Raw genomic sequence first — 26,110 nt, forward strand, 5'->3', positions numbered from 1 at the left:
AACAGACTGCAGCACACCATGGTCGCAGATCAACATCACCACCACCAAGCTTCCTCAAACTTTGTTTAAAAAAACAACTTTATTTAAAAACATGCTGGCTGATTATGATCTGCGCTGTGTATGAATACTTATCCACTTTTTCATGAGAAATGCTGTTTTCATGAGATTTTGAGTAGCCTACTTCATACTTCACATTGACAAAATATATATTTTTAAACCTAGTTATTTTATGTTTAATATTTATTCAAAAGCGAAACTAAGTGAAAAACTAAGAAATTACTAACATACAGTGGGTACGGAAAGTATTCAGACCCCCTTAAATTTTTCACTCTTTGTTATATTGCAGCCATTTGCTAAAATCATTTAAATTCATTTTTTTCCTCATTAATGTACACACAGCACCCCATATTGACAGAAAAACACAGAATTGTTGACATTTTTGCAGATTTATTAAAAAAGAAAAACTGAAATATCACATGGTCCTAAGTATTCAGACCCTTTGCTCAGTATTTAGTAGAAGCACCCTTTTAAACTAATACAGCCATGAGTCTTTTTGGGAAAGATGCAACAAGTTTTTCACACCTGGATTTGGGGACAAATTTTTAGGTCTCTCCAGAGATGCTCAATTGGGTTTAAGTCAGGGCTCTGGCTGGGCCATTCAAGAACAGTCACGGAGTTGTTGTGAAGCCACTCCTTCGTTATTTTAGCTGTGTGCTTAGGGTCACTGTCTTGTTGGAAGGTAAACCTTCGGCCCAGTCTGAGGTCCTGAGCACTCTGGAGAAGGTTTTCGTCCAGGATATCCCTGTACTTGGCCGCATTCATCTTTCCCTCGATTGAAACCAGTCGTCCTGTCCCTGCAGCTGAAAAACACCCCCACAGCATGATGCTGCCACCACCATGCTTCACTGTTGGGACTGTATTGGACAGGTGATGAGCAGTGCCTGGTTTTCTCCACACATACCGCTTAGAATTAAGGCCAAAAAGTTCTATCTTGGTCTCATCAGACCAGAGAGTCCTTCAGGTGTTTTTTAGCAAACTCCATGCGGGCTTTCATGTGTCTTGCACTGAGGAGAGGCTTCCGTCGGGCCACTCTGCCATAAAGCCCCAACTGGTGGAGGGCTGCAGTGATGGTTGACTTTCTACAACTTTCTCCCATCTCCCGACTGCATCTCTGGAGCTCAGCCACAGTGATCTTTGGGTTCTTCTTTACCTCTCTCACCAAGGCTCTTCTCCCCCGATAGCTCAGTTTGGCCGGACGGCCAGCTCTAGGAAGGGTTCTGGTCGTCCCAAACATCTTCCATTTAAGGATTATGGAGGCCACTGTGCTCTTAGGAACCTTAAGTGCAGCAGAAATTTTTTTGTAACCTTGGCCAGATCTGTGCCTTGCCACAATTCTGTCTCTGAGCTCTTCAGGCAGTTCCTTTGACCTCATGATTCTCATTTGCTCTGACATGCACTGTGAGCTGTAAGGTCTTATATAGACAGGTGTGTGGCTTTCCTAATCAAGTCCAATCAGTATAATCAAACACAGCTGGACTCAAATGAAGGTGTAGAACCATCTCAAGGATGATCAGAAGAAATGGACAGCACCTGAGTTAAATATATGAGTGTCACAGCAAAGGGTCTGAATACTTAGGACCATGTGATTTCAGTTTTTCTTTTTTAATAAATCTGCAAAAATGTCAACAATTCTGTGTTTTTCTGTCAATATGGGGTGCTGTGTGTACATTAATGAGGAAAAAAAATGAACTTAAATGATTTTAGCAAATGGCTGCAATATAACAAAGAGTGAAAAATTTAAGGGGGTCTGAATACTTTCCGTACCCACTGTATGTGCAAATTTCTGCTGCCACCTGCTGGTTATAATGGTAATTAATGTCTTTTTTGTTTTTAAATAAAAGTGCTTTCTATCAAAAGTTGGATTTCCTACATTTTGAAACGTTCGGTTTTACAAATGGGGACTATCTCAGAAGGATGAACAAATAATGTTTGTGGTCATCACATTAAAAATAAACTTTGAAGTGCTGGAAAAAAATGTGTGTGCGTGTCTAATTACAGACACGGCATTTCTTAAACGGTCCCAATAGCTTTGTCTTTATTACAATCAATAAAACTTTTTTTTGGCAAATTAGGTAAATGTGATAACTGTATTAAAATACGAATACAACATTAAAAGGTCAACCACTGATGGTTTTGTGTCGATGTACAGCGAGTACAGAATGATCAGCTAACAGTTCACTGGAAATGTCCAAGCTGGCTTAACGACAAGGAAGTAACCGTGCATATGGTCAATTGTATGGATACTGTAATAAAGAGTTGCAGTATAGGCTACTAAGGAAGGCTACGTACAATGAATGTCTGAAAGTGATGTTATGAGAAACTTCTGGTTTGTATTTTCCCATCCAGTTTTTAAAAAATGAAAAAGAAGAGAGTCATTTAAAATGTTTGTATTTTAAACTTGCATGCAAAAATACAATAGCAAAAACAGCACATCAAAATGTCCTGAAATAAGAACAATACTGTGGAGTACTATTCATCATCATTCACCAGCTATGGTAATAGTTTCTTACTGCACATACCCTGGTTAAATAAAAATACTATCAAAGGCTTCCGCCCCTGCACTGGCACAGACTCAACAGAGCAAGAATGTAACATCTCACACTTAGCAGAAGTTTTAGACATGCCATTTCAAGACAAGTTTCCCTCAGGGACAAATATTTTTAAAGTATCGTTGAAGTCACATTGTGAAATGCTCAAAAATATATGCAGAATACTAAGCAATCAATGTATCATTTCATATCAATACTGCACAATCTGACATATATTATTTAAACATTTACTGTCTCTAGAACATGTACTGAATTTCTGGACACATAGTATTTCTGAAATATTGAAGCAAAGTTGTATTGCAGTTTAGCACATTTGAGAGTCTTAGATCTCGCCTGGTCTTAGATCAGACCTCAAGTACATTATTCTTTTGGTCTGAATGTTTGAAGTTTTTTGTGCTTTTGGATGCACATCAATCCTCCACATCTTTCAGTGGCAGATCCTCTCTGTCATTTCTTTCTGTAAAGACAAAAAAAGACCCAATTATCAGGACAAACATACCACATTTGCAATGTGTTGTCAGCATTGTTGTTCATAAAACTGGCAAGTTAGCTAAGGCTGAGTACATTCTGCTTTAAGACACTAACTGCCACCAATGTAAGGGAAAGTTACTTTCAAAAGTAATGCGTTACAATATTGTGTTACTCCCTAAAAAAGTAACTAATTGTGTCACTTTTTATGGTAAGTTGTTTTACGTAGGCTTGCTTGTTTGTTTTTTTTTTGTTTTTTATAACATATAAAAGTTCTTTTTTTTTTGGCAAATGTTAAGGCCCTTTCACACCAAAAGTGAAATGAATAATCCTCCGGCTGAAGGAAATGCAAATTCACACCTGTACAGTAGAGGGTGCAGCTCAAACTTTCAGCTGTGCTGCCATTCTGGATAGCAGAAGAATAGGACGCAAGAGAAGAAAGTTCAACCTTCTTACTTCAGCAATAAAAAAAAAAAAAAAAAAAAAATGGAACACAAATGTGATGTTTCTCTAAACCAATCTTTTACCTATTGGTACAGTTGAATTGGATCATCAAAGGTCAGCAGCAAAGACATTGGTTAATAAAGTGAGATTAAATACAAATTTGTGTAATTTAAAGGATTAGTTCACTTTAAAATGAAAATTACCACAAGCTTTACTCACCCTCAAGCCATCCTAGGTGTATATAACTTTCTTCTTTCTGAATAACACAATAGGAGTTGTGAAGAGAGAAAGTGCATCCATCATAAACGTACTCCACACAGCTCCGGGGGTTAATAAAGGCCTTCTGAACCGAAGTGATGTGTTTTTTATAAGAAAAATATATATTTAACAATTTATAAAGTAAAATATCTAGCTTCTGCCAGACCACCTTTCACATTTAACTTACAAAAAAGTTAAATGTTTTTGTCGTAAGTTGAATACGGAAGGCGTAGGACGTAGTGTATTTTGAACTGTGAGAGGCGTTACACTTTCTTCGTAAGTTTCTTCGGTCTGGCGGAAGCTAGATATTTTACTTTAAAACTTGTTAAAAATGGATATTTGATAATGGATATACCGTGTGGACTACATTTATGATGGATGGATGCACTTTCTTGAGCTTCATACTCGTTGGTCCCGTTCACGGCCATTATAAAGGCTGGATGTTTATTAATATTACTCAGATTGTGTTCATCAGAAAGAAGAAAGTCATATACACCTAGGATGGCTTGAGGGTGAGTAAAGCTTGGGTTAACTAATGAACTAATCCTTTAAAATGTTTAATTATTGTAGGTTTGCATAATTTTCTGAGTTTACATTTCACTGTTTTTATTCATTTTGAGGAATACTGAATCTGTTATTGTGAAAGTGAGTTGAGTAAATGCCTGCTCACATTTAGTCCAGAATTACAATAACCATCATGTTTACACAGCACATACAACACCTCTACACTTACTTCTGATTTCTCTCAACATGGGGACAGGAGAGGTGTCAGTCAATAAATGGGAAAAAAAAGTAACTTGCGTTACTTCTTTGAAAAAGTAAATCAGATATTTTACTGTAAATTTAGAAAATTAATGCATTACTCGTTTAAAAAGTAATCTGAGATTACCTATCTTGCGTTACTTGTAATCAGCGCTCGAATTGAATCATATCTTATGGGGGGTCCCGGATCCCCCCAGCCCCCCCTCAGTTTGAGCACTGCTTGTAATGCGTTACCCCCAACACTGATGGCCTCTATCATCCTTGTGTCTACTAACAATCATTATTACTTCATTGAGAGTCAGTCAATAACAATCATGCCCCTCTGCTCTATAACAGTAATGAAAGTGCAGCTCTCTCACCAGTGGCTCCAGCTCCGAGTGGTCAATAAGGCTGAACTCAGAGATGAAGAAATAGTAGTGTTTGTAGCAGGTGTTGATATGAGCCTCAGCCCCCATACTACAGATCATGTCAAAGTGATGGATATACACATGTACAAACACCCGAAACAACCGACTCAGAATCTTCTTGCACACCTGCTGAAAGTTCTTTGGAAAAGGGACTCCTAAAAACAGAAGAAAACCAGTGTCACCCTTATCACATCGCATTGTATTGCACTGTATCATAAACACATTTTAAGATGGTAGACTTGTGCTCCATGATTTTTTTTCCATGAGAAAATTCAAATGGTATTTAAGGAGAAAAAAGCCTACTGAGTATGTCTCAAGGGTTTCAGCGAAAAGTTCAGCCTGTGGAATTATGAATTGTTGGCAGTGCTTAAGTATAGCTTCTGTAACTCTATCCAGCTATTTTTTTTTTTTTTTTTTTTCAGACAGAAGTATGTCTAGTGTTCCCTGGCCAAGAATTATACAGCAATTCCTGAGAAACTTAACTGGATAATTTCTCAACCCAGTTATCCATTAATATTTCTATCTAAATATTTTTGTCCTAATTCCTTTTATTTGCATACTCATTTATTAATATGCTAAGCTATTCAAAGCTACTTACTGAAACAGTAAAAAGGTTACAAATATAGGAGTGTGAAAAGATAGGAAAACTTTGTTAAAATCTAGTTTAAAACACAAAGAAATGTACTCTTTGTATTCATGTTGGTTTCATGTTTTGAAAAGTTGCAGTTTTATGACTCAAAAAATGTGTTGTAACCATAAACCAATAACATTTTTTTCTTATACTGTGTCATGTGATAAATATATTTTAAGGTATTTTTTATATTAAAAAAATGTTAATTCATAAAAATTATTGAATTATTTAAGGGACCTTGACACAGTCAGCAGGTTTCTGCTTTATGATATAATTTCCTGTTTTGTATTTTGTTTAGTTTTCTGAAAATGTTTGGTTGAACAAATGTTGGTTGAACTATGACTCAAATGTTTTTTTAAATATATTAATAAGCAGGGAAGCAGTTTTGTTAAAAAATTATTTCTAATAAAAGATAATGCTACTCAATAAGGTTTTCTTTTCAAGAATTTCATTCTTTTAATAAGGCATGTTTCTTCATTATGATAGGACAGTTATATGACCCTGATATTTATTTAGGGCACTTTATGCCCTCTAAAAAATATATTTTATATATAACGTATAACATAATATATATAACGATTAATTTAGCAATTAAAAAAAAATAAATGAGTGTCATGCCATTGACAGACTGCACTAGTAGCCCTATCAGAGCAATGAAGATGTCTGAAAAACATATTTGACATCACACACCTACTCGTGTAGGAAAGATGTCCTCATTATTGATGAGTGACTCGATCCAGTTCATCAGGAGGTTCATGTATATAAGAGCAGGCAGCTTGGTGGGTTTCTTGTATTGATCCCCATCCTGCCACCTGTATTCATAACGTGGCCCTCCGGACATGATAGGACAGCTCTTCTCAGTGCAGAACTCACTCACGGTCCCGTAGATGAGATTGATACGATTGAAGAAATCCACCACGTGCACAGCTATCCAGTCATTAATGTTCTCCCCATCTGGCAGCTGTACCACTTTCCTCAGGTCCAGGCCTGATTTCAGAGACGCTTGGGCTCTTTTGTACAGCTCAAAACGCTGGGTTCCCGGTTCAAATCGCTTTCGAGGCCGGAATGTTTTGTCTTTGCTGAAAACCTGACCCAAGCACAGAGCCATTGCTGAACTGAGCAGGGTGATGGAGGAGTCAGATCCAGTCAGGATCTGGATAGTTGTGATTGTTGACTCTTATGATTCCCTGGGCCCTCGTCCCATCCAATGAGGAAGTCTCTAGAAAGCAGAAAAAGTAAAGAAATGCCTGTCATATATATATGAAAGAGATTATAAATAGAGAGAAAAGAGAAAACATTTATGACAATAACCATGACACACTTGTCACCCTTGCTGTGCCTAAATCTAGACAGTTACTAGTGTGTGTGTGTGTGTGTGTGTGTGTGTGTGTATATATATATACACACACACACACACACACACACACACACACACACACACCGATCAGGCATAACATTATAAACACCTTCCTAACATTGTGCTGGTCCCCCTTTTGCTGCCAAAACAGCCCTGACTCGTCAAGGCATGGACTCCACTAGACCCTGAAGGTGTGCTGTGGTATCTGGCACCAAGATGTTAGCAGCAGATCCTGTAAGTCCTGTAAGTTGTGAGGTGGGGCCTCCATGGATCGGACTTGTTTGTTCAACACATCCCACCGATGCTCGATTGGATTGTGATCTAGGGAATTTGGAGGCCAAGTCGACACCTCAAACTTGCTCCTCAAACCATTCCTGAACCATTTTTGCTGAAAGAGACCACAGCCACCAGGGAATACTGTTTCCATGAAAGGGTGTACATGGTCTGCAACAATGCTTAGGTAGGTGGTACGTGTAAAAATAACATCCAGATGGATGGTAGGACCCAAGGTTTCCCAGCAGAACATTGCCCAAAGCATCACACTGCCTCGGCCGGCTTGCCTTCTTCCCATAGTGCATCCTGATGCCAAGTGCTCCCCAGGTAACCAACGCACATGGCCATCCACGTGATGTAAAAGAAAACATGATTTGTCAGACCAGGCCACCTTCTTCCACTGCAGTTCTAGTGGCACGTGGCCACTGTTGGTGCTTTCGGCTGTGGACAGGGGTCAGCATGGGCACTCTGACTGGTCTGTGGCTATGCAGCCCCATACACAACAAACTGAGATGCACTGTGTCTGACACCTTTCTATCAGAATCAGCATTAACTTCTTGAGCAATTTGAGCTACAGTAGCTCATCTGTTGGATCGGACCACACGGGCCAGCCTTCGCTCCTCACGTGCATCAATGAGCCTTGGCCGCCCATGACCCTGTCGCCGGTTCACCGCTGCTCCTTCCTTGGACCACTTTTGATAGATACTGACCACTGCAGACCGGGAACACCCCACAAGAGCTGCAGTTTTGGAGATGCTCTGACCCAGTCGTCTAGCCATCACAATTTGGCCCTTGTCAAACTCGCTTAAATCCTTACGCTTGCCCATTTTTCCTGCTTCTAACACATCAACTTTGAGGACAAAATGTTCACCTGCTGCCTAATATATCCCACCTACTAACAGGTGCTGTGATGAAGAGATAGTGTTATTCACTTCACCTGTCAGTGGTCATAATGTTATGCCTGAACGATATATGAGTATATATACTGAATAAAAGTATTTATTTCTTAAAAAAATAAAATAAAATCTTACTGAGCCCCAAACTTTTGAATGGTATGCATATAAACTCCATAAACAGACCACTACAAACAAACAATTAATTTAATTATCTCTATGCATTTAGTTTCCCTTTGTGTTATTTTAGCCATATCACCATTTTCATAACTTCCTGTGTTTGTTCGAAGTGGCTGAAATGAGATAAGTGTTGGAGGGATTTTAAAGTTTCTCTTCAGCCGTACAATCAAACCCTGCCTCTCTGTTTTCATTTAACGTCCTGGCAGTATATCCGTGTTTGAGTCCATCCTTTCTTTGTCTATTTGATAAGTCTTGTTTTTCTTTACCTCTATCTTTCATTCTCCTCCCATTACTAGAGAACCAAACCAGTTAAATCACCATTTTCTGCACAACCCTCATAGCCCATATTGAGATATATTTCGCAGGAACATTTTAGATGTCTCATAAGTCTGTTTCTGCCATTAGTTGCTGTAACTGATAATGCATATCACGGTATTTTCACACAATTAAAATGCACTTAAAAAGCCTACATTGTCACTCTTTTATATATTTTTCAATTCTATAAAATCAACATATCACTGTTTTCTAACCTAAGTGATAATATCCTTTCAGTTTTTTCAGGTAGTTAAAGTAAAGATTTTAGAATAACAAATACCAAAAGTACTCAGTTGTAGAGGTTGGATTTAACTCAATTCATATATGTAAGGAACCAAAGGACAGAGGAGTTATTTATCCACCCCCTCCAACAATCACGTCAAACACTGACGTGTCTGATCACGCTTTCTCTGAGCCCCCACGGCACATGAGCTCTGACATTACAACATTATCACAGATCATGAAAACAAAATTAGCATCTTATTAAACAGAGGGAGGAAAAGTAAAAATGCAGATTGTAAGGTCCCTACCTAAAGAACCTGGCTTTAGTCCCGCTCTAGACACTTGGAATGTTGTGGGAAACTTGAAAAGAATTCCTCTGTCTCCTGTTCTTTCCAAGAGGGAACAGCTCAAATCCAAATTGTCTTGTGAGGATCCTTTCTCTTTCCCACTCATCAGCCGGTCTTATCCCTCCAAAACTCAGTTAGGAATACAGTTTAGAATAAAAAAAAAACAAGCTGAAAAGTCACTTGGCTTCTCTTCCTGTGTATGATGTCATATCCTGATTTTGTCTGGTAGGCCCTGTTGTCTGTTTTTGTGTGCCTGTGTGTGCGTCATGTGTGCTCAGGGGCAGTGTAAAGTTAAAAGAAAAAGATTTCATTGGTGGTGGTGGGAGGAGCAGCAGTTTGTGAAGTCCAGTCCCACGTCAAGCCACATCCTTTGCCCTGCCCAGCACCACACCCCCCAAACTTTGTTGTGTTTGGGCTTCAGTATGAATGGAAACTTCAAACAAGAGGACTGTATCCCAGTTTGCCCATTACTCCAAGCTTCACACTTTCTCAGACCACCTAAATCTATTTAGAACATTTGGAACATATTTTTCACTAACTTTTATTATTATTTTTATTATTATTTTAATTTAGTAATGTTAAAATATCAAATACATTATTAAATATGATAAATAATATTTGTTTATAATTCACTGTGAAGTGCCAAACTTACCAAGTTTGTTACAGATAATTTGTATTTATCCTTAGATAATTTGTTTTTTAACTTAAAATGGATAAATAAATAAAATCAGAAGAAAAAAAAAACTTACTTGCAAATTGTAGTCTTTTACTGAATACAAATTACATGATAAAAAGTTAGTAATGTAATCTATTACATTACACATTTTAGGTTATGTAATCTGACTACTTTTGATTACTTTTAGATTACTTTTGAACTAACTTGTTTATAACACATAGTATAAAGTTTATCTTGTACCATAATGATAAAAAAATACAAAGAGAAAGAAAAATGATTCCATTTTTTGTCATCAACAACATGAAGTGCATTAAAGCTACAGTGCGTAACTTTTTTGTTTGTTAAAAAAATCAATTTTTTGAGCAAGTACATAACCAGTCAGTGTTCAAAACTATCTCCTTACCTTAGCCCGATTCACAATGGTAAGCTTGTAATAATGTTTTATAATTTAAGTGGTACTTGTAGGTTTCCACGGGAAATTTGAGCATGCCGCCGTTTGTCTTTGCATCATTACATTAAGTCTGTTTACATAAGGAGGAGTCCAAGCTAGTAGGCTATGGAAGGATGCTGCAAGTGGCAGATCATTTATAGCCTTTTTATCACAGCAGCTGCAATAATTAAACTTATCATTTTGATGGAGGATTGTATGGTATGACAAATAGACAATTAGAGATTAGACTGTACAGAAATTGAAATCTACAGGTAATGCTAATACACACGCAATGCTGATGTTGTTAACCTTAACAATTTGAGAAAAAGTATAACAATAATAATAATTTGCACAGTTTAATGTGATATGAGCTAAGCGATCGTTAGATTTAATTACCATTGGTAGCGTGATTTATTCTAATATCGTTTTTTTCTCAGTTGGTCAGAACAAAAGTGGCAGATTTGTTAATTACTTGTTCAGATGACATTTTCTGGTGAAAATTCTTATTTTGGTCATACTACAGTATCCATCTGTGCCGAAATCGCCCCCTATAGCCTCATTCACTATTCTCTACATTACTCCACCAATATAGTCCACTTGAAGGAGTGAATGAAATGAGTGAGTGAATTCGGACACTGAGTGCACCGGAAGGGCTGCCGATTTCGCATAGTTTGTGCTGCTGTTGAATAATCTTTTGAAATGTAGCAAACTGGCAGCTCCAGTAGTAATGAATATTTATGTTGAACTAGCATGTTCAAACCTTTTAAACGATTTAATGATTAATTAAAAAGGAATTTATACCTGTATGATAATGCTGGACCAGCGCGGTTTGGAAAATGAATGGATGATTGATTCAGCTGCGGGCGCCATCTCCTGGTAAGACATGGGAATTCATTCAGCGCGCGACTCTCGCAGTGCCATTATGCGTATTCTCTAGCCGTTGAGCGTGCATCGGTTGTACACTTGTTATTGCGGTGCATTGTGGGATTGAATGAGTGCACTCAACATAGTCCACTATGGTTTTGGACACCACTACAAATGGCTGTCCCCTCAAATAGTGCCCTATTTAAGGGTATGGGGGGCGATTTCGGACACAGCCCATGTTTTTTGAATCGTGAATCGTTCATTTCGGTCGATAATCGATGTATAATGCTTATGTATAATGCAATTCGATAGCGATTCTGTGCTTTAAAATATATAAACATTAAATTACTACATGCGCGAATTGATGGGAGACGTTGTGCACCGTCATTCGCGCTCTCACAGCTCTCCTTCACAGACACGCGCTGCACTCTTTACCGCCTTTCACTGGATTGCTCTCGCGCTCCGTCCGTAGCGCTTATTGACACATTTTTGAGCAGCCTACGTTTGAGCTCTCCTCAGGACGGCCACTGCGATTCACATGAGCAGATGACAGCTCTCTCTCGAAACAGTAATAGTCCTGAGTCAAACTGCTCAAGTCATTGATAAAGCTGTCAAGTCATGCGTGGTCACTACTGTTGAAATAAAACGCTTTCATGGAAACGTCACCGTTATTTTCTGACGTCTAAAATACTGACGTTTTACAGAAATGGGTCATACCATTGACATTACCTGAGCAGTTGAAGTAAAACCCCGCTTATTCAAGGGCGCGCATTTATTGCACGGATGGAGCAAACACATAATGTAAGTGTCTAAATGCCTACGCACAGTTCCAAAGACTGATTAATTAAATTTAACGTAATGTTGTTAAACTAAATGTACGAAAGAAACTGCTGAAACAACTACAACATTATCAACACTGAAATAAGAGCGCGCGGTTTATCTATCAATCAGATACGCATTAAATTTGTGTTCGTTCCTATAGCAACAGTAGAAACACAGCGCGTTTTCTTTCAGAATCATCGTAAGGAAAATGTTCAGTATAAAGAGGACAAAGAGGGCTTTTATAACTATTCCGTGAAGAAAAGTTACAATACTAGTTACTAACAATACTTTTAAAGCCTTTTAAAATTTTGGCTTATGTGAATTTCTACAAATGGGGGAAGCATTTCAATAACCCTAAGAATGCATATAAAAATGCAGAATCAAATCGAATTAATCGAATCGCATCGAATTTTAATGTGAATCGTCTCGAATCGAATCATTCTGAATTTGCAAAAATCATTCTTGAATCGAATCGAACACGAATCGTGAATCGAATCGATTCGTTGTCTACCCAAATATTCACAGCCCTACTGGCTTGGGAAGGAAGGAACTGCAGAGGGTTCATAAACTGATGAAAAGCTAATTAAATCAAATTAATTTGATTAAATTAAATTATAATTAATCAAATCTTAACATTGTTTAATTCAAAGAAGAAGTCATTTTAAGATAAAAACAATCAAAATAAAACACTAACTACATTTACATTTAGTCATTGAGCAGATGCTTTTCTCCAAAGCGACTTACAAATAAGAATAGTAGAAGCAATCAAATCAACATGAGTACAACAGTATGCAAGTGCCGTGTCAAGTCACAGTTTCATCAGTAAAGTGCTCGTAGCAAGGGTTTTTTTTTTTTTTTAAATATACAAATAGATGGAGAAAGAGAATAGAAATTGAAAGAAAAAAAAAGTCAAATATAAATAAAAAGTGCTAATATTACTGGGTCAAGTGTTGACGAAAAAGACATGTCTTTAGTCTTTTTTTGAAAATAGGTAGGTCATTCCACCAGCCAGGAACAGACCCGGAGAAGGTCCGTGAGAGTGACTTTGTGCCCCTTTGGGATGGCACCACAAGGCGCCGTTCACTTGCAGAACGCAAGCTTCTGGAGGGTGCATACGTCTGAAGTATGCACAGCCAGTGGTTGTTCTGTAGGCAAACATTAGAGCCTTGAATTGAATGCGAGCAGCTATTGGCAGCCAATGCAAACTGATGAATAGAGGTGTGAGATGCGCTCTCTTCGGTTCGTTAAAAACCAGTCTTGCTGCAGCATTCTGGATCAGTTTTTAGAGGCTTGACAGTGCATGCTGGAAGGCCTGCCAAGAGAGCATTACAATAGTCCAGTCTGGATAGAACAAGAGCTAACAAAAAGATGAAATATTTTATTTGTTGATGCTTTGTGGCCTCTTAATTTCCCATGTATTGCCTGACAAGTCTGTGTGTGCAATTCCACAAAACTGGAAGACTTTCTAAACTTTCTGAACTAAGCAAAAGTATTTTTTAGAAAAGAAAATTTAAAAGACAAAAAGAATAATTAGGGAGAATCAATGAATTCTAAATAATTTATTGCCATCTTTTGAATTTGAAGTAATCTTGTAATCAATGAAAAGGTAACTGATGAGTACTTTAAAACATAATATAATCTAAGTATTTAATGTTTGAAATCTGATTACGTTATCCAGATTACATATAATCAGTTACTATCCAGAAATAACTATAAACACAATTGTGAAGTAATGTAATTACCATTAGTGACCACTAGATGGAAATATATAGTTTCCAAATTATTAACAGTGGCGCAATCATTGACATTGGGTTTAAATTTTAAGTATGAAGTAAAAAGCACAAGCATACATTATGAAAGATTATAAAGTTTTTTAAGACACTTTGAGTATCTTTATCTCTTGAGTAATGAAGATAATTAGGATATGCTTAATTAATATGATTAATAGAAATTTACATAAGAATGTGTGCTGGTGTATGTGAGAGTAGTTTTTTGTAAAAAAAAAAAAAAAAAAATTAATAAAGTAAAATGTTTTCCCATTTAAGCCATAGAATTTGTCTTGTGGGTTGCTATTCTAAATCTATGAGCAATATTTCTACAATTTTCTGAATTTCTTCAACAGTGGGTGTGTTGTTTGTATTTGAAATCTTTATGTTACAGATCAAAAACTAGATCTTCAAGAAATCTGTGCCAGTGGTTTTTTGCAACGTTTGCTAATTTATATGCATGTTTGTGACGCAGCCTGAAATTTCTTTCTGTTGTGATGCAAAACATCCTAAACCGGCTGTGCCTTAGTTGGATGATTTATGACCTGAAACCAGATGTTTCAAAACTAAAACCTCTTTCATCAATGTTCATCAAACTGGGCTTTGGTCGCTGCAGGGCATCGTTGTCATGCAATACATGACCCCGACCTCACGTTCTAGCCTAGGTTAATTTATGTGTTTTTAAAATGTACAAATTATGCAATATGTCTCACAACTTGTGGGATTCATTTTGCAATATTAATTGATACAAATATTTAACTTTTTTTTGGTGAATGAAAAAAAGAAATAAATTACAGAGTTTAATTAAAGGCCCCTGAATGATGTCTGTTTACTGAACTGTGTTATCCTGCGCAACTATTTCAACTATTGCCCCGACATCATTTCAAGCATCTTATCTGTGCTGGTCATCTTGCTTGTCATATGTGTAGCAATTACCCTTAGCTTAGTGTATGCAATTCTGGATGTTTTCACTTATGTAACATGAATGACAATAATATGCTTTAGTAAAAAGACACATGTCTTACCAATCATGAAGAAAGTCTACTTTGTGGTGTACCTTAGATTTAATCAGGGAATACAGAGCAAAGCAGTGAATGAAAATAGTGAATGTCTAATGTTCCACTAATGTATATTTCATTTTCATTTTCATATCAGCTGCAGACAGTGGCATGTACCACAGCTTTCAGTAAGAACAAGAATTCTCGAGAGTGTGCCTCATTGCCTTAAGGAACGAATAGATGGACAGAACAGATAGAAAGAATAGACAAATAGGACAAGATTGAAAGGATAGATAGATAGATAGATAGATAGATAGATAGATAGATAGATAGAAACGAAGAAAAGAAAAGAAAATGACTCATTTACAGCAAGAAAATACAAATATAATTTCACTCACCTAGCCTATCACTTCAAGAAAAAAATCCATCCTTCTGCCCTTTTAAATGTCCGTGTTAAAAGAGCACATTCTGCCGTTTAGTTAAAAAGCACATTCTGCCGTTTAGTCATTTTTAACTTGTAGCTGCTGCTCAAATGGTATCTTGGTAAATTTGTTGATGAATTATTAAATATCTCTACTCTCCATAATTAAGGTTGATTAGCACTAGCAATTCAAACTAATATCACGTAATTTACGTCTATACGATGATTGGTTGATATATCAGAGGAGGCTTTTCCGAACGACTGTAATTACATCGGCAGATTCGGCACGTTAGGGGAATAGCTGCGGTGGTTCCGACTGCAGTAATATTTTAGATGTTAGTTACAATGGTGAAATTGCAAACACGAAATACACTTTCCGAGACATGAAATGAAATGAATAACGGAAAATTTTATTAACATAAAATCGTCTTTCTCCCATTTTCACCTCAAAATTATGGGTAGGCTGTGCTCCCCCTGACGAGCCGCCACTGGATGGATGGATATATATATATATATATATATATATATATATATATATATATATATATTGTTGACACCACACTTAGCCTGTATATAAAGAGAGTGCGAAGAGAGTAAAATGATTTAAAAAAAAAAAAAAAAAGTGCAGTAGTATACCTGGCTGTTTTACCACTATGGTTGTGTCTCAAAACCTTGTGCTGCCTACCTAGACAGAAAAGGCGCCGCTCACACCACGCTTACGATGCCCAAAAATTCCAGTCTAGTCTAGGTAGACATGTTAGTAGGTATGGAAACACAGCCTGTGCCTACGCTCTCTCTGAGAAGGCTGGGTTGAACCTACAGAACACCTGAGGAAAAACACGAAAGTGCAGTTGGTTTTCGGGAGCCAGGCAGGACGATAGAACCATCATTCCCACCTGAAGAGCTCTGAGAGGCAACCCTGCGTCGTCATTTTACAGGTTGGTCGGTCTCGAGAGATGTACATAGAGAAGGAGGGGAATATTTGTGGAGAGTTTAGAAAAAATAACATGTGTTTTTGTGGTGCAGGGTTAGATAAACAGTGAAGTCGTTAATTCGTGCAATGACATTTCTATTCACACGTGGTTTGACGCAGAAAAGTGACATTTTGAAGGAGTGCAGCGACTTCTGTTTACTCCGCCTCTGAAGGGCAGCGATTGGTTTAATATCAGCTCATGATCGCGTTGTTTCCTGTCTTTTGTTCAGGTGTGTCGCAAGAAGACGAGATCTGAAGGAGCCAAAGGCGTTTAAACGATCTGTTGATAAAGAACGAGTGCTGAACCCGTTACAGGTGAGTTTTTCCATAGTCCAAAACCATTTGCAGTATAACGTCGTACAGTGAGAAATTATACAATGTAAAATACCAATAGTGCAAATATACAAGTAATATTAATACATAAAATGAAATGCATTTTTCTATTCTAAAATTAAAACAATAAACAGTGTAGAAAGATAAATGATGAAGACTTAAAGTTCTAAAAAGTGGTTTAGTGATGGAAGACACTCAAGTTTATTCACCATCCTTCATGACTCATACACTACAATAAATATTTAGGTTTTCAGTTTACTTCTATCCATTTTTTTTTTTCAAAAGCGTTTGTGTATATTGTGCTTTTGTCAAAGTGCAGTCTCGATTTTGCTGTGATCGCAGAGTGGACACAAGCTGTCTTCCTGTGTTGGCCATGCTTCCTGTGTCTGCTTGTTTATATAGCTGGATTGTTTTTTTGTGCCTTGTCAAGTTGCCTCTCAGTTTTTATCTGAAGTGACGTACAGTGCATTCGAAGTATACGCTATAATGTGTACCCTGGAAATAACCCTCTTACAAGACCCATGTAGTTGAGCTACAGAAACAAACGCATATGTTTCATCTGAGAGTAATGGGGACTGATATTAATGAAACACAGACACTAAATCACTCTTCTTTCAGATCTCATAAAGTTACTTGTGTCAAACCGACAGACTATTGTTTTAATAGACTACAAGTTATAGTTTAAAGGGAAAATTCTGTGCTCATTTACTCAGGCTCATGTCATTATAAACCTAAATGATGACAGAATTGTAATTTTCGGGTGAACTATCCCTTGAAGCACCACTTGTCTGTATTATAATAGGTGATTTCCCTTTCAGAAATGTTTGACTTTGGACAAAGACAAGTGAAGGTGACCAGTCCCTCGTGGTAATGCTATGTAATGTTAAAATAAGAAGCTTATTTACTAACTTGTTTACAGTAAAAACAGAGGTGTTTACTGTACAGATAAGTGTTGTGCCATGTAACACAATGTATGTTTATTTTGTCTTAAGTTTAGTTTTCCATTTATTTGCTTAATGAATGAACCCCTTATACTGCTGTATACTCCTTAAAGACGCAGATCATATTTTAAACGATCCTAATAGAAGAGCCCTTAGCTGTTAGTGTTGAAACGTTGTTTCACTTGCTAAGTGTTTTGCAAGTTTCCTCTTTACAGTTCTGTTAGTTTCCTCCGAAGAGATGAATGACACCTTGCCAAGATTGTACATTCAGTAAACGCCCATTAACCTTTTGCATTCTCTTTCTGGGCTGGTAGGCGTTCTGTTACTATAAGAAGAAAGATCGCCTAGGAACACTTATATTAGTCAAGTTTCACTTGATGGTATACTGTTGAATGCATTGTTGGTAATATTTCAGTGTGCAAAGAAACAAAAAACAAAGCAATGCTGCCTTTGAGTCACTAGGGTTTTTTGGAACATTATGTCTAAGGAATGCATAGAATTAGTTCATAAGATTAATCTTTAAAGTCGGCATGAAATGAATGTACACCCTATCTGTCTAAAAGTGTATTATAAATCTTATTGTGAATGATTCGTCAATGCTTGTTTCATTTGACCTCATAATGTTTAATCAAAATGTCATAACTGGACCTTCCGGTGAAACAACAGACTCTCTCTGGTGACGTGTCCAGGACTTCTTCAATCATTTAGTACAATTGTTTGAGAATACTTCTGCTACATTGCATTTTTAATGTAAACCCCAACTTCTCTTTTTTGCCAATTGTTAACAGAAGAGAGAGAGACTGGGAAGTTCTGGTTTTAATAACTGTATTGAGATTTTGGGTAGTTTTGTGAGATACAAAATCTAATTTACACTTTGAAACAGGAATGCTTTTAAAATTGTGCAAAACTACACAAAGACATATTTTAAAGTTGATGATGCAAAATGAAGATTCTGTAACAATCTGTACAATTTCTAGATCAAATAAGAGAAATTGTGACATTGACAGAATTCCTTTGTACAAAAGACCAGATTTTCTTCCATTGAAGCACAAGAACAACAGCTCTTTGAATAATTTTGAAAATGATGCTGGAGAACATTATCAACAACTTTTAGACTTGGACTTCATGCAGTGTAAGAGAAATAAACCAGAAAAGTTATGCTGATTTTTTTTTTTTTTTTTTTTTTTTGAGAATTAAAAATATGCTAAATATAAGCATTTTTACTAGTTGTCTCAGACCTCATTGCATTATACATACACTGCCCGGCCAAAAAAAAGTCGCTGTTCGGATTTTAATAGGCAAATACTTAAGAATCTATGAATGGATCATTACTACAGTGATTATGTTTCTAGCATGTTATATGTTTGGCAGCGGTTCTTTTAACCCTAACAGATGGAGTGTGTAGCTTTTCATTTTTTAAACAACCATGTAGGAAGACACATCATGGCCATATTCCAGGATGAAAATGTCAAGATTCACCAGGGTTAAAATTGTGAAAGAATGGTACAGAGAGCTTGAAGAATCATTTTTACACATGAATTGAGGTGCGAGTCCAGGCCTTAATTTCATTGAAAGTCTTTGGGATGTAGTAGAAAGTCTTTTGGGATGTGCTGGAGTAGACTTTACAGAGTGCTCACCTCTTGCATTGTCAATACAAGATCTTGACCAAAAATTTATGCACCTCTTGATGGAAATAACATCACAACATTTATTTCCATCGAAAGGTCTGTGCCAATTCATGTGTGAAAATGATTCTTCATGCTCCCTCCCAACAATTTGAGCCTGATGAATCTTGACATTGTCATCCTGGAATATGGCCATGATATATCTTAATACATGGTTGTTTAAGAAATTAAAAGCTACACACTCCAACTTTTAGGGTTAAAAGAACCATTGCCAAAATAATAATCACTGTAATAGTGATCCATCCATAGACTCTTAAGTATTTGCCTATTAAAATCCAAACAGCGACAGCCCCCCCCCCCCCCCCCCCCCCTTTTTTTTTTTTTTTTTTTGGCCAGGCAGTGTATTTTAAATGTGTAATTGATTTCAAATCAGATTATTAGCATTGTCATTGTGACATTGTAACTAATGGAAAATGAATGTATTTGCAAACCTATCGTGACATCTGTGTAATGTTGTGTGGTGAAGTACTTAAAGCAATGAGAATGTTTGGTGCATGTGTCATTGACAGTGTTTCGATGTGTGAGGTGTACATGCTGACACTCCACACTTCTGCACTTCAAACACATTGCTCTGCCTTGCTGATTCAAACAATCACATTGTAGTTTAATTCCATTCATTCCTGAAATGAGGCATTCCCTGGTGACACTTGTTCCTCACTCATTCTTCTCATAATACAGCACTGAGAAAGACGCATCAGAGCTCATACCTAATGTGACAGCTCGCACACTTTTTTTTCAATTTTTTTTTTTTTTTTTTCTTCTGTGTCCTCCGTTAGTCTGGTATCTGGTTTATTTCAGGGAGAGCACCTGTTTAAATATTTTTGAGTAGTTTATTTACTTGATTATGACACCGATAATGGCATGCAGGTAAAATTAGTTTTATGTAAATTTAGATAATTTTTTTGTCCTTTCAATTTGTTTGTTTAAAAATTTAGTCCCTCCTTTTAAAATAAGCAACCTTAATTTGGATTTCAGTTTTAAAGTACAATGGTCATTTAATGATAATTTTGTTTAAAGACATAGTTCATACAGAAATGAAATGTCTTTCAAAATCCTATGACTGACTTTCTTCTGTGTAACACAAATGGAATTTAAAGCAAAATGTCCAAGCTGCTCTTTTCCATAACATGAAAGTGAATACTGAAGACATCGTTTAAATAGTCCACGTGACTGCAGTGGTTCAACCTTAATTTTATGAAGCGATGAGAATACTTTTTGTGTGCAAAAACAAAACAAAAATAACTACTTTTATTCAACAAATTCATCTTTCCCCTGTCATTCACCTATGCTATTTTCGATGCAGTGCTTCCAGGTTCTACGTCAGAACGCCGACTCTGCATTGGCCGATGCTGTTCATGTGAGCAGCACGACGCATTCGTACGATGCTGACGCAGGATCCGGCCAATACTGAGCTGGCGTTCTGATGAAGAGCATGGTAGCGCTGGATGTAAACAGTGTAGGAGAATGACACAGAAGAGAAGATATTGTTGATATTGTTGCGATTAATTGCTGAAGCTTTTATCACGGTATATGGTATTATCACGATATTTAAATAAGTTGCAAAAGTTAAATAAGTTGTTGTCATAGTATAACAGGTTTAAGAACTCTTTTATAATAGAACAATTTTATCAAAAAGAACTCTGAATGTTTAAATACAATAATACAATACACAAAAAATAAAGTACAATTTTCAAACAGATTAAAGTGCAAAAGAATAAGGCTATAAAGAACAACAGGTACCACTTTACAATAAGGTCTCATTATTTAATGCATTAACTAAGATTGAGCAATAGCCACATTTGTTAAAGAAAGTTTTTTTTTTTTTTTTTTTTTTTTGTTAATGTTAGCTAAGAAATACAACTAATCATTGTTTGTTTTATCTCAGCTCCATTAAATAAGTTCTTTTGATTTTAGTAATGTTATTAAACAGTAACTAAGAAATTAACTAAGAATAATTAATGCTTTATAAGTATTTTTCATTGTCAGTTTGGTAATAATGAATTAACATGTTAACTTATGAAACCATCTCAAAGTTTTACTGAACAATAACAAATAATCAGAACATTTCTAATCATTCGGGCATGTTGTAGTCCAGATTAAAATATAAAAATGTTAAAGTTTGAAAATAAATAGCCTATTAAGTCTTTAAGTATGAAGTATTTGGTGCTGTGATGAACAACATTGAGATTACAAAAAAAATTAATGGCTGTTTGAAGCATTTTAAAAGCTTCACTTGGGCAGTTGCTTTGTTTGCGGGGTTTCCGGGGTAACCGCTGCATTCTGCTGTTCCATCAGCACCCTCAGCTGTCGAAGAGTGAACATGCACTTTTATTCAGCGCGTCTCCTTCACTCGTTCCGCCATGTGCTTCTCACGCACAGTTGGGCTTGTTTACATCTGAGCGCGTGTCCCTTTGACGCAGAATACAGCGGTGTTGTGCATTTTATACGGTTGATGGGGAAAGTATTTTTAAATGCATTATAAAAATTTTAATAATTGGTAATAACTTATTATTTACGGTATTTTGAACTGCCCACGATAACAATATCGTGCATATTCATTATCGTGATATATCACATTACCTAATATCGGCACATGTCTAGTTGAATAAAGTCATTATTTTTGTTTTGTTTTTGTGCATAAAAAGCATTCTGTTCACTTAAAATAGAATAAAATTAAGGTTGAACCACTGCAGTCACATGGACTATTTTAACAATGTCTTTAGTATCTTTCTGGACCTTGAAAGTTGTGGTTAAATTGCTGTCTATGGAGGAGTCAGATAGCTCTTGGATTTCATCAAAAATATCTTAATTTGTGTTCCGAAGATGAACTCAGGTCTTACGGGTCTGGAACGACATGAGGGTGAGTAATTAATGACAGAAATTAAGTTTTTGGGTGAACTAACCCTTTAAATTTCACTCTGTTTCTCACACAAATCTACTAATCTATTCATTGGCTTCAGAAGACTTAGAATATAGTGCACTAATTGTTTGAATAGCCCCACACTGCTTTAATATTTTTTGGAATAAAGTCATAACATAAATTATCACAATTTTCATTTTTGGGTGAAGTATCACTTTAAGTTTGCATTACCAAGAGGTAATGCACTGACTGTTGGACTGAGCACCTGTCTTGACAGATAAGTTTTGAGGTTTTGAAGGCCTGACAGGGGCTGTGTGTCAGACTGGTTAGGGCTTTGGGTTATTTTGGTGTAGTGATGAAATTTTCTTGTACCACAGAAATGGAGAAATACCTGTTTGCAAACACTCTTGGCGCTGTATTTTCATATACCACTGACAGGCTATTTTAACCTGCTTAATGCAAAAATACCTGCTGAAAGTCTTTGTTGAAATGTCACCGGACGCTTCATAGCCAAGATTACAAGAAACTTTTGTATCTTGGCATTAGCATTATTCAGAGGTTGCCATGGTTCCATGGTGCATTGTTATTAGATGAGCCATTTGTTGTAAAAGCCCTCAGTGAGGTACAACAGGGATTTTGTGAAATGTGAAAGCATGTTTTTACTCCTGGTTGCTGGATTGAGACAACCACACATTCTTAACCTCTTTTAAACCAGCCTATATTGGTTTGCTGGTCTCAGCTTGTTTAAGATGTTCTAGCTGGTCACCAAGGATGGACAACCATGTGTTCTTCTGGTTTAGCAAGATGGCCTACTAGCCTTAACAGCTGCAAAAGGTCCAAAACCTCTCTGGTTACAAACTCTTGCAGATTGATGCATTTCATCCCCTTTTTTATATTTATTTGACCTGGACCTGCTGGTTTTGCTGTGTGGTCCATGCAGTTTGGTTTACAGAATCAAATTGGCTTTATTCTTTCCAAAAAAAAAAAATTCAGAAACCTGAGCTACAGGGTGCTGAATGGGGTCTTTTATGATGTCATTTTGCGTGAGTGTACTACAAGTATTCAGTGTATACACATTTTTTGCCGTATAAGCAGTCAGGCCTGTAAGAGTGGTTTTGCTAACACGTCCTGTGCTTATTATTTTCCACCTTCCTCAGTTTCCTCAAGTACTCCCCCACGAACACTGCCCTGTAGAGCAACACACGGTGACATAACTTATTACAATTGCCTCAACAACACCATAATTTATTAACCACTCTGTAATCACACACTCATGCAGTGTGTGGATTATTCAGTGACCTTCAGAGCAGCTGACATTTTAATCGACTCTTTGTCAGTAATTTTGCAGAGCAGTCAGTTGTTAGGGGGTTGTGATGACGATTTTGGTATGGATATGGATTTTCTTTTTTTTTCTTTTTTTCTTTTTTTTGTTCTCCAGGTTTGCTGTGCATGTTTGTATTATTATAATAATAATAATAATAATTAATAATAAATAGTAGTAGTAAATAAAAATAGTAATTGCAGTATAAAATAGTTATTTTTTATTAATAATATAATAATCATTGTAGTATGAAATATCACTTTTTATACCACAATGATTATTATTATTACTACTAAATTAAAGTGCCCCTATTATGGATTTTTGAAAATTACCTTTCATGCGGTGTGTAATGTAGCTGTATATGAATGTAAACAGTCTGCAAAGTTGTAAAGCTGAAAGTGCATCATAAAGTTAATGTCTCTCAAAAGGAGTCAACTCTGAACCACTTAAACGAGTCATTTGTAATTTGAATCGCATTTCCGTGAAGTTCACACGCCACAAGTTAACACATTTGCACAATGGCTGCCTACGTTCTGTGTGGACATCCCGCAAAAACTTAAACCCCCCTCAAACACTGTAGCTCGTTCATGTGGATAACATGTCGACAAAACGATGTGCTCTGTGCAAAAAATAAAAACTGTGCTGAAAGTAAATTTGGTTTATTTTCACTTCCAAAGGATGAGGCTGTGAAAAATCATTGGTTAAAGATAGGACAGTACCCACTTTATTTGGAGCAACTTACTCATCAAAAACACAACCTGTAAGTTTGATTAATTATTGATGTATATATTTTATACCGAGTGTTCTAAAACAGCTGTATAGAGGGTATGCACGTGACGTCACTGTTGGCCGTTATGACTGTGGTTACGCCCACTGAGTGGCAAAAAGACTGGTTTTCAGCGTGAATGCCGCGGAAAAAAACACATCCAAAACGGGAAAGAGTTTGCGATTGACTGTACAGATAGATTTGACAAGAAATCTGAAGTATATTTTTGCAGACTGCCGAGAGCTACAGAAAGAAGCAGTAAATGGATCGCTGCAATTCATAGAAACAACTGAACTCCAGGCAGAGAAACATACATTTACAGTTATCATTTTGTCAATGTTGGATTTTGGGGTAAAATAATACCCTATATATTGTATTAACAACTCAAATCAATTTTGGTATTTATTACCATCTTATATTCTGCATAATTGGATGTTTTTAAATAAACACTGAAAAAAAAACTACAAATTTTAGGGCTGGGCTATATATATATATATATATATATATATATATATATATATATATATATAACATTGATTTAAGTGATCAATCGGATTTAGACCTACCTATATTGTATTCATAAAGCATTCACAGGCAGATTTGCTTTATGTATTTCCCTCGCGTCAAAATCAGGCACATATAAATGTCAGGAAACACGATTCCTGGCTGCATGTCAATATGCATGGATTCAGTTTCTTTGACGAGTTGTAAGAAACACCATCGAGCCCAACCTTTAGTGTAATCATTTGTTTTACTCCCGTTTTCGCAGTTTTCCCTATTATATCCAGTCATGCAGCAGGCTCTTTTGCCACTCAGTCCAGCTGAGGGAGCGTGTTCCGGCGGGAAAGTGATGTCAGTGCATACCCTCTATTGTGTGTGTCTTAAGTGGTTCCAAATCTGTATACATTTCTTTATTCTGCTGTACACAAAGGAAGATATTTGGAAGAATGTTTGTAACAAGCAGATCTTGCCCCCCATTAATTACCATGGGTTTTTTTTTTTTTACTACTATGGTAGTTAATGGGGGGCGAGATCTGCTTGGTTACAAACATTCTTCCAAATATCTTCGTTTGTGTTCAGCAGAACAAAGAAATGTATACAGGTTTGGAACAACTTGAGAGTGAGTAAATGATGACAGAATTTTCATTTTTGGGTGAACCATCCCCTTAATCTGAATAATCCATGTTTTAAACACTTCAGTATTTGAGCCTCTTTATTTACTTGTGATAGAAATGATCTATTTCTGTAAGTGATAAATAATGACAGGACTTATGTATTGTCAACATCAGTGGTGGACAAAATACACAAATCAAGTACTTGAGTAAAAGTATATCCTTATTAAAATATTACTCCAGTAAAAATTTTACTAGAGTAAAAGTACAAAAGTACTTGATTTTTAATGTATTAAATAAGTATTTAAAGTAAAAAGTACTGATTGATTAATGTTTATTTTTCAATTTTATATACTTCATCCTACTGCTCAAAATGCGTGTGAGGCGGAGGGAGTATAATATACTAGAGACACAGATAGTGGGTGACAATTTCTTTAGTTCAAAATAACGAGGAACTACATGTTTTTCTGAAATGTAGTGGAGTAGAAAGTACCATATTATGACTTGGAATTTAATTAAGTAAAAGTAAAATTTCCCCCAAATAAAAATACTCTGATAAAGTATACTTGAAGCTAGGCCTGGGCGATAAAACGGTATCTATATTTATCGACGGTAGGCTACGTCTTAATCGATAACGATAGAAAAAATGTTCGATATAACTCTCGATATAGTTTCACTTAAATGCGTTAAAATGTAAACAGACATTAAGTTCGGTTGCATGAACAACTCTCTAGCTCGATCCGTCCCTGGATCACAAACAGATGCGCTACGAGTGACACGCAAACAAGTTGCTGTGGAGTTCAGATGCTCAATCGGCACGTGAGATCAGATCACACAAACACATGAAAATGAATGCTGTACCAGGCGGCGACGAGGAGATTGTGAATAATAAAAAAAAAAGGACATATCAGCTCGTCAGTGTGGCAGTTTCATGGTTTCCTTACGTCTTACAGTTGCTCTACTTCAAAGTTCGTCT

General features: G+C 36.5%; 2 protein-coding genes across 8 annotated transcripts in view; one reads left to right on the plus strand and one right to left on the minus strand.

Annotated features, from left to right (window-relative positions):
- Positions 1-2,432: 2,432 nt before the first annotated feature.
- On the minus strand, positions 2,433-15,251 carry mob3c (MOB kinase activator 3C). Of its 5 annotated transcripts, none has more exons than XR_007932541.1 (5): positions 9,128-9,449; positions 6,270-6,798; positions 4,901-5,103; positions 3,438-3,532; positions 2,433-3,066 (listed from the first exon to the last, which is right to left on the minus strand). XR_007932541.1 is itself a non-coding variant. In XM_051911897.1 (5 exons), the coding sequence occupies exons 2-5, from the start codon at positions 6,685-6,687 to the stop codon at positions 3,020-3,022; spliced, it is 759 nt and encodes a 252-aa protein (XP_051767857.1). In that variant the 5' UTR covers positions 6,688-6,798; positions 15,121-15,251; the 3' UTR covers positions 2,433-3,019. The 5 variants fall into 5 exon arrangements, 4 of the variants coding, with proteins under 4 accessions (XP_051767857.1, XP_051767856.1, XP_051767858.1 ...); XM_051911897.1 differs by lacking the exon at positions 9,128-9,449 and adding an exon at positions 15,121-15,251 and having other exon boundaries at positions 3,438-3,528; XM_051911896.1 differs by having other exon boundaries at positions 3,438-3,528; positions 6,270-6,796; positions 9,128-9,454.
- A 778-nt stretch (positions 15,252-16,029) lies between these two features.
- The window catches only part of elovl1b (ELOVL fatty acid elongase 1b), a 39,502-nt gene continuing 29,421 nt past the window's right edge, over positions 16,030-26,110 (plus strand). Inside the window, exons 1-2 of one of the 3 annotated variants that reach the window (XM_051911891.1) lie at positions 16,030-16,081; positions 16,347-16,431. The gene's annotated coding sequence lies outside the window, so the exon portion shown is untranslated. Of the gene's footprint in view, positions 16,082-16,328; positions 16,432-26,110 lie in introns of those variants that run through there. The other 2 variants (XM_051911892.1, XM_051911895.1) reach the window with 2 other exon arrangements.

The sequence above is a fragment of the Ctenopharyngodon idella genome, chromosome 11 (genome assembly GCF_019924925.1).
Source record: "Ctenopharyngodon idella isolate HZGC_01 chromosome 11, HZGC01, whole genome shotgun sequence".
NCBI lineage: Eukaryota > Metazoa > Chordata > Actinopteri > Cypriniformes > Xenocyprididae > Ctenopharyngodon > Ctenopharyngodon idella.